At 42.5% G+C, this 12632-nt stretch overlaps 1 protein-coding gene across 1 annotated transcript in view; it reads right to left on the reverse strand.

The window, feature by feature from the left end:
• Positions 1-4007: 4007 nt before the first annotated feature.
• The window catches only part of LOC311245482 (DENN domain-containing protein 2A), a 48793-nt gene continuing 40168 nt past the window's right edge, over positions 4008-12632 (reverse strand). The window contains exons 15-20 of the mRNA XM_084335333.1: positions 9959-10136; positions 9793-9834; positions 9539-9644; positions 8052-8330; positions 6827-6913; positions 4008-5125 (exon numbers count right to left, since the gene is read on the reverse strand). Coding sequence (XP_084191459.1) covers positions 5094-5125; positions 6827-6913; positions 8052-8330; positions 9539-9644; positions 9793-9834; positions 9959-10136 — 724 coding nt within the window. The 3' untranslated portion in view covers positions 4008-5093. The remainder of the gene's footprint in view (positions 5126-6826; positions 6914-8051; positions 8331-9538; positions 9645-9792; positions 9835-9958; positions 10137-12632) is intronic.

The raw sequence follows: 12632 nt of genomic DNA on the forward strand, positions 1-12632 counted from the left end.
CTATACAGTAGGTCTACACAGTGACTATACACTACAGTAGGTCTACACAGTGACTATACACTACAGTAGGTCTACACAGTGACTATACAGTAGGTCTACACAGTGACTATACACTACAGTAGGTCTACACAGTGACTATACAGTAGGTCTACACAGTGACTATACACTACAGTAGGTCTACACAGTGACTATACAGTAGGTCTACACAGTGACTATACACTACAGTAGGTCTACACAGTGACTATACACTACAGTAGGTCTACACAGTGACTATACACTACAGTAGGTCTACACAGTGACTATACAGTAGGTCTACACAGTGACTATACACTACAGTAGGTCTACACAGTGACTATACAGTAGGTCTACACAGTGACTATACACTACAGTAGGTCTACACAGTGACTATACACTACAGTAGGTCTACACAGTGACTATACACTACAGTAGGTCTACACAGTGACTATACACTACAGTAGGTCTACACAGTGACTATACAGTAGGTCTACACAGTGACTGTACACTACAGTAGGTCTACACAGTGACTGTACACTACAGTAGGTCTACACAGTGACTATACACTACAGTAGGTCTACACAGTGACTGTACAGTAGGTCTACACAGTGACTGTACACTACAGTAGGTCTACACAGTGACTGTACACTACAGTAGGTCTACACAGTGACTATACACTACAGTAGGTCTACACAGTGACTATACACTACAGTAGGTCTACACAGTGACTATACACTACAGTAGGTCTACACAGTGACTATACACTACAGTAGGTCTACACAGTGACTATACACTACAGTAGGTCTACACAGTGACTATACACTACAGTAGGTCTACACAGTGACTATACAGTAGGTCTACACAGTGACTATACAGTAGGTCTACACAGTGACTATACAGTAGGTCTACACAGTGACTATACACTACAGTAGGTCTACACAGTGACTATACACTACAGTAGGTCTACACAGTGACTATACACTACAGTAGGTCTACACAGTGACTGTAGAGCAGGTCTACACAGTGACTATACACTACAGTAGGTCTACACAGTGACTATACACTACAGTAGGTCTACACAGTGACTATACACTACAGTAGGTCTACACAGTGACTGTAGAGCAGGTCTACACAGTGACTATACACTACAGTAGGTCTACACAGTGACTATACACTACAGTAGGTCTACACAGTGACTGTACAGCAGGTCTACACAGTGACTATACACTACAGTAGGTCTACACAGTGACTATACACTACAGTAGGTCTACACAGTGACTGTACACTACAGTAGGTCTACACAGTGACTATACACTACAGTAGGTCTACACAGTGACTATACACTACAGTAGGTCTACACAGTGAATATACACTACAGTAGGTCTACACAGTGACTATACACTACAGTAGGTCTACACAGTGACTATACACTACAGTAGGTCTACACAGTGACTATACACTACAGTAGGTCTACACAGTGACTATACACTACAGTAGGTCTACACAGTGACTATACACTACAGTAGGTCTACACAGTGACTATACACTACAGTAGGTCTACACAGTGACTATACACTACAGTAGGTCTACACAGTGACTATACACTACAGTAGGTCTACACAGTGACTATAGAGCAGGTCTACACAGTGACTATACACTACAGTAGGTCTACACAGTGACTATACACTACAGTAGGTCTACACAGTGACTATACACTACAGTAGGTCTACACAGTGACTATACACTACAGTAGGTCTACACAGTGACTATACACTACAGTAGGTCTACACAGTGACTATACACTACAGTAGGTCTACACAGTGACTATACACTACAGTAGGTCTACACAGTGACTATACACTACAGTAGGTCTACACAGTGACTATACAGTAGGTCTACACAGTGACTATACACTACAGTAGGTCTACACAGTGACTATACACTACAGTAGGTCTACACAGTGACTATACACTACAGCAGGTCTACACAGTGTATCCACTCGAAAGTACTCTCAAATGTACAATATCGTGTCTGTAACACTATGCATGCGCACACATATACAGTCACAGGTACATACACACACACACACGCACACACTGGGTACTCAACAGAGTGAAACACCACAAATCGTACAGATTATGCTACTGCTGTCTTTTTCATACATTAGCCTATATTAAATTACAACAGGCAATAACAGGTTATTCACAAAAACTAAGTGACAAAAGTAACAACACCAACAGTAACAGTAGCAACAACAAAAACAACAGCATAATAATAATAATAATAATAATAATAATAATAATAATAATAATAATAATAATAATAATAATAATAATAATAATAATAATAATAATAATAATAATAATAATAATAATAATAATAATAATAATAATAATAATAATAATAATAATAATAATAATAATAATAATAAAAGGTTAAGTAAACCAATACTTATAATCAAAATATGCATTATTAGGACCTATCCCAATATAATATGCCATAACAGTATATTTCTATTAATTTAAATATACATATTTCTTTTTGTATTATCATGATTGCAATGGAATGGATATAGCTCTTACTGTGGAAGTAAATGAGAATCACACTGTGACTTATTCCAATGTATCTTCTGTGTCAATTGCATGGAAGAATAATCCAAATGTATAAATTAAAGTTGTCACGTCGGTTTATTATTATTAAACACGGGGATTTTATAATTCCAATTGGCCAGTAATATTGAGCTTGTCCCAAAGACAAGTGTTAATAATGTTGGACTGCGCGCCTGTGACGCTCTACTTTCCCACACAAAGTTCCGGCTGAAGCGCAGGAAGTCCGCAGGGATACAAATGTAGGAATTTGACTAAAAAAATTTGAGATATTTCAAGAATTTGATCTCCGACAGTGAATGAGAACGTTACAGAAACAGTGTAGCCGGCGGCGACAGATCGCGACATCAAACAATCTATTGCTTCTCAAAGTGAAACTTTGCATTGCTTTACGAACATGACTGCTGCACTTAAAGAACATTTCAACTCAACTCTAAAAACACCATTTAAAGAACTTACCTGTTGAAAGCCGAGCAGCCGGGACCACCACACAGCAGGCACCGCAGGACAGGTGGAATATTTGGGGGAAGAATGTATTGAATATGTTTTTGTTTGGTTGTGTTGTGTCCCCTTGTCCCCTTGTTGTCCTGAGTCCTTTGAGGCGCAAGCAGGGCTGGAATTTCAGGAATTAGCTGTGGTATGACATGAAGCCTGGAAGGCAGTGGAAACGGCGAGGAGGGGAGAGAGGGAGGCAGTCTGACCGGGCAACACGTAATGAGGGAGGGGGGTCTGCGGGGAGGAGGGCCCCCGGCGGCCCAAAAGGAAAGGAGCCCCAGCCAGGAAAGAGGAAATCGCATCAAGAAAAACAGGCTCGGGGATTGTCATTGCCTTTCTAAGGAGGGACATGGGAGGACAAGGGGACAGACCTTCCTCGTAAGAAGGCCAAGCATAGACTTGCAGACTGCAAATGTTCAGACATGTAAAGTTAGGTGTAACCTGGTGTTATTATGACTCTGCTTGGTGTATATAAGCATACTTGTCTGTATCGTTTTTATAATTATGTTATTTATGTCCAGGCTAAATGCTTATAAACACATGGTCAATGTTTGTAATATCAACTAGTTAAAACATAATAATACTTTCCCTTAATTAATTTCTCACTCATAAGGTTATTATTATCATGAACTCTAGAACGCATGACACTCTGGGTCTTGGACATGTTGTGCACTTCACCAGACAGGCTGAGGTGTGACAATAGGAAGCTGCAGGGTGGAATGCTAGCTTGGTAGCAGAGCCCTCCAGTGGATCTTATGGATATTGAATTGTAAGGGGCTCATATTGTATTATATTGTAGATAGTTGATAACTTTGATAAGCCAACAAAAACACGCAACTAAAATAATACCTGTTCAAAAAGATGAGACACTTCACAATTCAATCATTGTTCTTAATTAAAAATCACTTTATTTATACAGTTTCATTGCATTCTCAATCAAGTTTAAGGCAAAACAATTAACAAGTGGTGTTTTTAGAAGCACATTGATATTGATCGGCCTGATAACGTACTTTTCTTTGTCCAATATCAAATCTGGCTACATTTTATATTGAAATCCAAAGTGAAACGTGCGTTCACGTTGCTTTTCCAAGTTTTCTCATTCTGGTTTTCTGTATCTTCCTTATAGGTGTTCACTCCTTTTCCAATGAAAACTCCATTCACTTATCATAGTGGTACAGTATCCCCAAATACCCCCAAAGTGGTCTACAAACAGTTTGAACTAGACTTTTTAAAATAAAGCCCATTACAAACTGCAGGAGTTTGTCTACAAAAGTATATAAATTAACTTAAAAGCCTCCTGTTGAAGAAGAAGTTGTACTACTGTATTTAGAAGGAAGAAAACTCTATGGAAAATATTTGTAATGTATTAAAATGTATACTGTACAAAATAGAATCTGTCATTTGGCTGCACAGCAACATCAAAGATGGGTCTGGTTGGTGCATTTCAGGCTTGTGGGCGGAGTCATTCTTCAGCGACAGAGAGAACAACGCTGTTCCGACTTAAGATCCATATACTGTACATACATTTACACTGTAGGGACTGACTGTAAGCTTTACAAAAGCAACCTCTGACTAAACAGGGACCTTGGAGGGAAACAGGACATATGTATTAGAAGCTCTAAGTCCATAGTGTCTTTATCATACAAGGAGGGTTTTTCTTTTTTTTTGGTCCAAGCTGAATAAACCCCACAGCTCCAAAAGGAATGTGTCCGGAGTGGCCGGCCTCAGCGAGGCTGGGACCTAATTCCCTGACATTCCCCGAAATCCTTCATGTCCACAAACCTCTCCAGTCCAACTCATTTTAGGGTTTCCCCTACATGAACTGTGTAGGCTCACGCACGCGTGCACACAAACACACACATACACATCTGCATCTCCACCCTCTGCACTGGGTTTAAGGACATCCAGAGCGCTCGCCCTCCTCTTCCACCTCCTTCATCACGCTCTCACGTGTTCCGTCCTTTTTTCCGCAAGACATCACTTTTTTGACAGAAATTTCATCTTGCTTCCTGAAATAGACACAAGGAACAGATCTAGGTCAAGGCACGGTAAGAGGCGTGAGCATATTCATGAATCGCTAAGTGTTTTTTGTTACATCCTTCGTACGTATTACACATCCCCTGTGAGGTGTAGATGGTTTCAGGGGAACTGCGTTGCCGTGGGGACCAGCTCGGGCCCATGTTAATAAAGTCCTGTCAGCTATTAGGATGTGTTAAACACATACTGACACGTTAAACAGTAATATACCACGTGTTACAGTAATAATAGCAACGCCGCTTGTGGCATTTCTTTTTTACATTTAACTTTTTTTTTATCTTTAAATTTAACACATTTTAACACGTCATTTCTGAGAGTGTAGCAAACTACTGCAATTTAGAATGTTTATGTTGTCATGTTTGAAACCATCTACGGGGCATGTAGCGCAGTGGACTAAGCACTCGCCAACCACGCTGAGACTCTGGGATCGAATCCAGCTGTCAGCGGTACCTCCTGCTTGGTCAGTCGTCCCTACTAACACAATTGACAGTGTTAGCCGGTGGGGTACAGTATGTGACCTGGTCGTTGTAAACTGCGACTCCTACTGGTCGGTCGGGGCGCCTGTTCAGCAGGGAGGGGATCGGGGGGGAAATAGCGTGAACCTCCGCACGCGTTACATCCCCCCAGTGAAACTCCTCGCTGTCAGGTGAAAAGAAGCGGCTGGCTGACTCCACATGTATCGGAGGAGGTATGTTGTAGTTCTACACCCTCCCCAAGCCGACAGTGGGGCAATGCGTGCAATGACCAGGAAGGGAATTGGCATAACGACTAAATTGGGATGGGTGAAAATGACAGAAAGCCCAAAAATAAATAGAATTTAAGTTTGAAACCATCTACAAGGTGCAGTGATTGAAAAGGAGAGAGTGTGTGTGTGTGGTGAAAAAGAGAGAGTATGTGTGTGTGTGTGTGGTGAAAAAGGGAGAGAGAGAGTGTTTGTGTGGTGAAAAGGAGAGAGAGTATGTGTGTTTGTGTGGTTACAAATAGAGAGTATGTGTGTGTGTTCAGTCCAATCTCATTTACACTTCAAATACAACTCCAAAACGTTCCTGTAAACATGTTGTGACCTGTGTATTTACCACATGGAGAATTTTCTTTTTTAAATTAGACATTTTCATTTTCTAAGCAGATACATACAAAAAAAGACGCAAAACATTGTTCCGAGTATGTATCTGCTTAGAAAATGAAAATGTCTAATTAAAAAATGAATTTCTCCACTAAATAGTAATACACAGGTCACAAGATGTTTACAGGAAAGTTTTAGAGTTGTATTTGGAGTGTATTTCGTGACTGTTTGGAACTAGGCTAGCTGGACTAACCTACTTCTAGGCTAAGCTAGGCTAACGGTGCGGCTCTTCCTACTCCTACTGCATGCACAGAGAAGAAAAGGGTATGTATCTGCTTGTCTAACTCCGGGGTAGATGGCAAATAAGCTAATTCCACAAAAAGTTGGCGTGTTCCTTTAACCACACTGTTACCTTAAACTAACCATAACCTTAACCCTAAACCTAACCACACTGTTACCTTAAACTAACCATAACCGTTGACCCGTGGTGTGTCTGGTGAAAACGAGAGAGAGTGGTGAATAGGAGAGAGATATAGTATGCGTGTGTGTGCGTGTGCGTGTGTGTGTGTGTGTGTGTGTGTGTGTGTGTGTGTGTGTGTGTGAATCATACCTAGCCCCTTGAGAAACTTGTTGACTCCTCGCTGTTCGCTTCCAGGCAGTGAGTCCAGGTAGTCTTGAGCCCTCACCTCAAACAGACCTAGACACACAACCACACACTTTATTAACTAAACCCAATAATCCCCATTCATGCTTTATTACAATTAGGTTACTGCACTCCCTAAGACCTCTACAAATATTATTAGAAGTATACCTCGGATCAAGTAAGGTAAATGTTTTTTTTTTATCCACTTTTTCTCCCATTTTCTATATTTTCTCCCATCCCAATTTCGTATCATCCAATTCAACCCTCCCCTGTCACGAACGCTGTTTCTTGCCTCCCACAAGCCGGCTGCAATGTGGACTAAGTCATACATAGCACAAGTCCCCTCCGGTACTTGAGGTAACAGCAGTCGCATTTTTTCACCTGCGCAGCTCGATCTCTCAGTGGCGAGGAGTAACGCGTGGGAGGCTCACGCTGCCCCCGACACTTCCTGATTCTACTGCGCAGGCGCACCAACCGACCTGTAGGAGTCGCTGTCCACAACGCCCGATCCCCACCCATCAGTTTCCCACCCCCTAATACGGCCAATGTGTATTAGTATGAACGACCAGCTAAACTGAAAGCAATGTGGAGCGCTGGGCTCGAACAGGCAAGCCCAGTGTCTCCGCATTCGTGGCGAGCGCCTTGCCCACTACGCCATGTAGCCGCCCAAGTAAGGTAAATGTTAAAAACCTCTATGATACTGATGTACAATGTTGTTTATTAGATGTATATTGATTGGAAGATTGACAGCAACAGTTGGAGGATCAATAAAGAGGGCAGGGTTTGAGACAGGTCAATTGAGCACACCGTACATTACCTAGGCCTATAGGGTAATCCTCTAACATCGTTATTAAATATGCTGATTGCTACGGCTGTCCTCCACTAAAGTAATTCTTATTTGACAAATAATCATAATGTTTATCACCGAGCTAATCCAGTCCATCTAATCGACACACTATAATTTAAATGGATTAAAAGTGCAAAACAAATTTAAACGTCCAGATATAGTAGATAAATACATACATGAGAAACCTGTTGAAATGAAATGTCTATAATTTCCAACAAATGAACTAAGACAACATGACTAAAATAATAAAAAAAATTCAACTATTTGACAGTGAATGGACTGATATGTGGACGATTCGAACAGTATCACCAAACGGTCCTCCCCGACTCTTCCCCCAGCCTCTACCTCTGAGGCCCTGCTTGCGGAGCTCCCTCTCCTGGATGAAGCCGGTAAACATCTGCGTCTCCATGAACACCTCCAGGAACCTCCTGAGGCTCTTGGAGGTCACGGCCTTGCGGAAGGGCTCGCGCTGGAAGGAGGAAGTGGGGGTGGGGGAGGAGGGAGAGGAGGCGGACAACTCGTCATCCCGGTCCGCTCCCCCCATGAAGAGAGAGTAGTGGCCCACCATCTCCACGAAGAAACGCACGAAGGTCTCCGACACCACCGTGCTCAGGCAACAAGAGTCTGGGAGAGGAAGAGAGGAGGAGAGGAGGAGGAGCAGGAGGAGAGAGAAAGGTTTAGAGAGGGTTTGGCGGTTTGATTATGGGATTAAATGTACTACACTAGAGGGCGCCATTAGATCTAATTCAGTTGAATACATACTGTATTTTATTTGAGGTGTTTTTGGAGCTGGTTTTGCGATTCTTTAGTCAATCAATTGATGATACTGTATGGATTTTCTTCAAAACATTAAAAAACTTCTGGCAAGAGAATGTCGTCTTATCAACCGATAAAAAAACTGAGAATGAATGCTCTGTCACTGGCAAAAGAAATTCTAATTTGGTTTTACATTTTGAACAGACTGCATCGAAGGTTTTAACGATCCGTTGTACACTGATGATCAGTGTTGATGAAGATGAAGATGATAATTATGATAATAACTATGTGTATGCTCACTCGACAGATTATTGCACTGTGCATTGACTGATTCATTGATGGTTGTCTGATACAGTTGACTTATTGATTGTGGTTATTTGTTACACATATGTCTAATGATGTGGTAGCTTTCTATGTCATGACTTCTGTCGGTCCATCACTCTTGTCCAGGCTGCTGTGTGACAACCACATTTAGACCCACTACGCACATGGGTGCATGCTTACCAACTGTTCGCCTGTTTTTTAATGCAACATGCAACACTACTATCACCGACATCAAGGGAGATCCCTCCTTGAATGGCCCTTCTAAGGTTTCTCTCCTCCACATTGCCTGTGGTGCATTTTTTCCTATTGCTAGGTTTTAGTGAGATTTTCCTTACCTTCGCGTGGGGTATGTCTGGGAGTGTTGTATTTATGTATTTTGCATTTATTTAAAAAAAAAATTTGACCTTATGGTATACTTGTTTTTTTCTTGACTTATTGTGTTGTTTCTTCTTGACTTATTTAAAGAAGATGTGTCTCTGTTAAGCACTTTGAGCTGCATTCTGTGTATGAAAGGTATTAAGACCCAATGGACCCCAACCCTACTTTAGTGTATTTCTCAATGAAAAACATGAAAACATAATGGCACACATATCTATAGACTAGAGGTTCCCAAACTTTTTTGAACCAAGAATGCATTAGCTCAGTCAAACTTTCATTAAATAAAAAAAAAAAAAAAAAATGTTGTGCACATTTAGTGGGCCTGCTTTAAAAAAAGAAGAAAAAAAAGAAATATAGACGACAGCTACGCTCACCAGTCGGCAGGTCTCCTTTCTCCATGGCTAGTTCTCTCCTCTTGTCCAGGACATGCTCTAGGGCAGCCTGCAGCTTGTGGGGCAGAATGGAGTCCTCGTCATCCAGCTGGAGGGAGGGAAGGTGGGAGGGAGGGGGGGGGACAGCTGTTCAGTAACTCTGGATGGATAGTAGTATGGATGAAATAATCCCTTTGCCTATAGAGTGATTCTAAGGATGTGTGTCTAGTCACAGTATTGTTTCTATGTTACTCTACCTGACGCAGGAAACGGCTGTTGCCAAGGTCCACCACCAGGACCTGGGACAAGAGCAGAGGGAGGGTGATGTCATTTCCTGAGGCCATTGTTCGCCGGAGAAAAGGATTGAGGGCACACACACACACACACACACACACATATATTACACACATGCACACATCTCACCTCTTCGATGGGCAGCTCTTTGAGTCGAGGCAGCGAGCTGGAGAGCAGGCCTACTATGAAAGGGGTCGGGGTGCAGACTATATCCAACATGGAGGGGGGGAGCACTGGGATGTAGGTGTGCTGCCAGGTGAAGGGGTAGAGCAGAGCCACCACCGCGTGGCAACACTGAGACAACGTACTGGAGAGAGAGAGGGAGAGAGAAATGTTAGCGATCATAAAATAGAGCTATACATACTCCTACTAAATCACAATTATTATTATTGGGTAAAGTACCAAGATACTATATATATTGAAGAAAATTATTATCTTTGAAAGGGACAGTCCCTTGTCTGAGCGTCTGCACACTCCTCCTAGTTTCAATGGCTAGTAGTTTCAATAGGCTGAGTACATGTGTACTTTTCACATGGTGGAGGGTATACTTATTGTCTTGTGGTGATACATTCACATTGTGGTGCGAGTGTGGTGTCACATACCAGGAAAATGTGGTTATTTTTGTTTTCCTGTTGGCTATCCTGAGCGCAATGAGTTTATCTCTTGTCAATGAAATTATTCCGGTTTACTGCCTCTTTTTGACAGGTAGTGGCGGGTAGTGTCGGTAGAAGGACCTGTTGACCTGAAGCAGTGTTTTGTGATACAGGATGATTTGTTGGTGTATAAATGTAGTCCTAGGCCTAGGGGTGTAGTTGAACAGGTGGTGGGGAGACCAGATCGGGTGTTTCCACCAGCTCCAGTCGGTCCTATTCCAGCAGTACACATTTTCGTGAGGGCTCAATTGCCTGAGAGTCGGGGAAATGTTGTTTATGTTAAACAACATTGTCGAATGTTCCAGAGTGGGGAGCATTCGACAAGGTTGAAGGTCGTGTTCGACAGGGGCCGACCCATTGTCGCTCTTGGTAGTGGCCCATAGCAATTTATGGGTCACAATAATTTTTTTGGTGTACAGTGTGTCTCTGTGATTAAATGACACGGTGCAGGCACTACACATATGTTAGTATGTGTAGTTGCATAATTTTTGGTATAGGTAAGGTTGGTAAGTATCCCCTTATTATTTATGTTCATCCTCTTGGTGGTGGTTTTTGGGCTATAATGGTTAGAAGGAGAACATACATTTCGGTGTGGGGGTGTTATGTGTACTTTCACTTGGTGGAGGGAATACTTACTGTCTTTTGTGTTACATTCACATTGTGGTGTGAGTGTGGTGTCACTAATTGGTGAGTTGTAATTGACATGTTCTTTGTTGAAATTGACACACTTGCTCATATAGTCTCCACGCCCTATATGAGCAGACCAGGAGCTCGTCACTGCAGTGCTCTCTCACCTGTGCTCTCACCATTTTTGACCATTTGCTCTTTGCTCTATTTTGCCCATGTGCTTTTTGTTGTATCCTGAACCATGGAGGCTGGAGCACCCAGCTCTCCACTTTTGTACATTTAGAGTAGTAGGAAATAAATATTGTTATTTTTGCTAAAATGTGTCCGACTTCTATGTGTCCACCATTTTACAACCAAGGCCTACCGGGAAACAGGCCATATTTCCTGTGACTGTTGAGGCCTTAGGCCAAGTCATTTATGCGTGGTTGTAACATGGGTGTCACCATGTGCTTTTTGTTGTATCCTGAATCATGGAGGCTGGAGCACCCAGCTCTCCACTTTTGTACATTTAGAATACCGGTAGTTGTTAAATAAATATTGTTATTTTTGGTAAAAACGTGTCCGACTTCTTGTTGTCCACCACGTTGCAACCAAGGCCTACCGGGAAACGAGCCATATTCCTGTGACTGTTGAGGCCTTAGGGCAAGTGATATAGGCTTGGTTGTAACACTGAGCTTTCATTCTTGGGGAAATACCTAGGATACTCCTTAAATGCATTTCTACTCTCTACCACAAGATGGTGCAAGAGGATTCCTCAACACTAAGCCCCCCCCCCACCACCCAGCCAGCTACTACTTTTTGGAACATTATGTGAGCAATTAATTTATGTTTGCCCTCAGAAGCGTGATCTTTAATGTGAGAAGAATGTTTAAAAGCATCTTTTAGGGGGTATGATGTAACACTTGTAAAAAAGGATATATTGGCAGCAACTCCAGCAAGCACACCAAGCCACACTGTTAACTTAATGCGTTCAGTGTGTGAGCCCCGCTCCAGTTAACTGGTGATCTGCTTGTGCACCGACTCTTGGTGCCAGATGCTCTCCTTTTCAGGAGAGGCCGACGGACACACAGGGAGACACCGTCGACAAACCACAGAGTCGAACTTGGGAGGGTGTACCGGAGAGCAAGTTTATTTTCTTTCCACGTATAAAAGAAAACACGTTTGATTTATCTCCCCAAGACCACCACCGGGCGGGAGGATGTGATCTGACCCTATTATCGGGAGGCGCTCACTGTTTCCGCTCAGTGTGCAAAGTGAGACATGGTGCGAATCAAGCGGTCAGATGAAATCTTGGGCCACAGTGTTAAAGCTAACGTCAACAGCGTGAGCCACGTGGGGTTAGCGATGATGGTGTCAGCGCATAATGTCCACACTGGAGCCGTCTTCCCAAGAAGCCTGTCTCCATCGTCTCTCTGGCTTCCATGACGTTTTTCCAGAGAGAAAAAAAACAGAAAGATAGTTCCCCAGGCGACTGTATAACAAAACAGCATTCCTTCCTTTAACACTCCTTACGTCTCGTCCAA

The sequence above is a fragment of the Notolepis coatsorum genome (assembly GCF_963971535.1).
Source record: "Notolepis coatsorum genome assembly, chromosome: 18".
NCBI lineage: Eukaryota > Metazoa > Chordata > Actinopteri > Aulopiformes > Paralepididae > Notolepis > Notolepis coatsorum.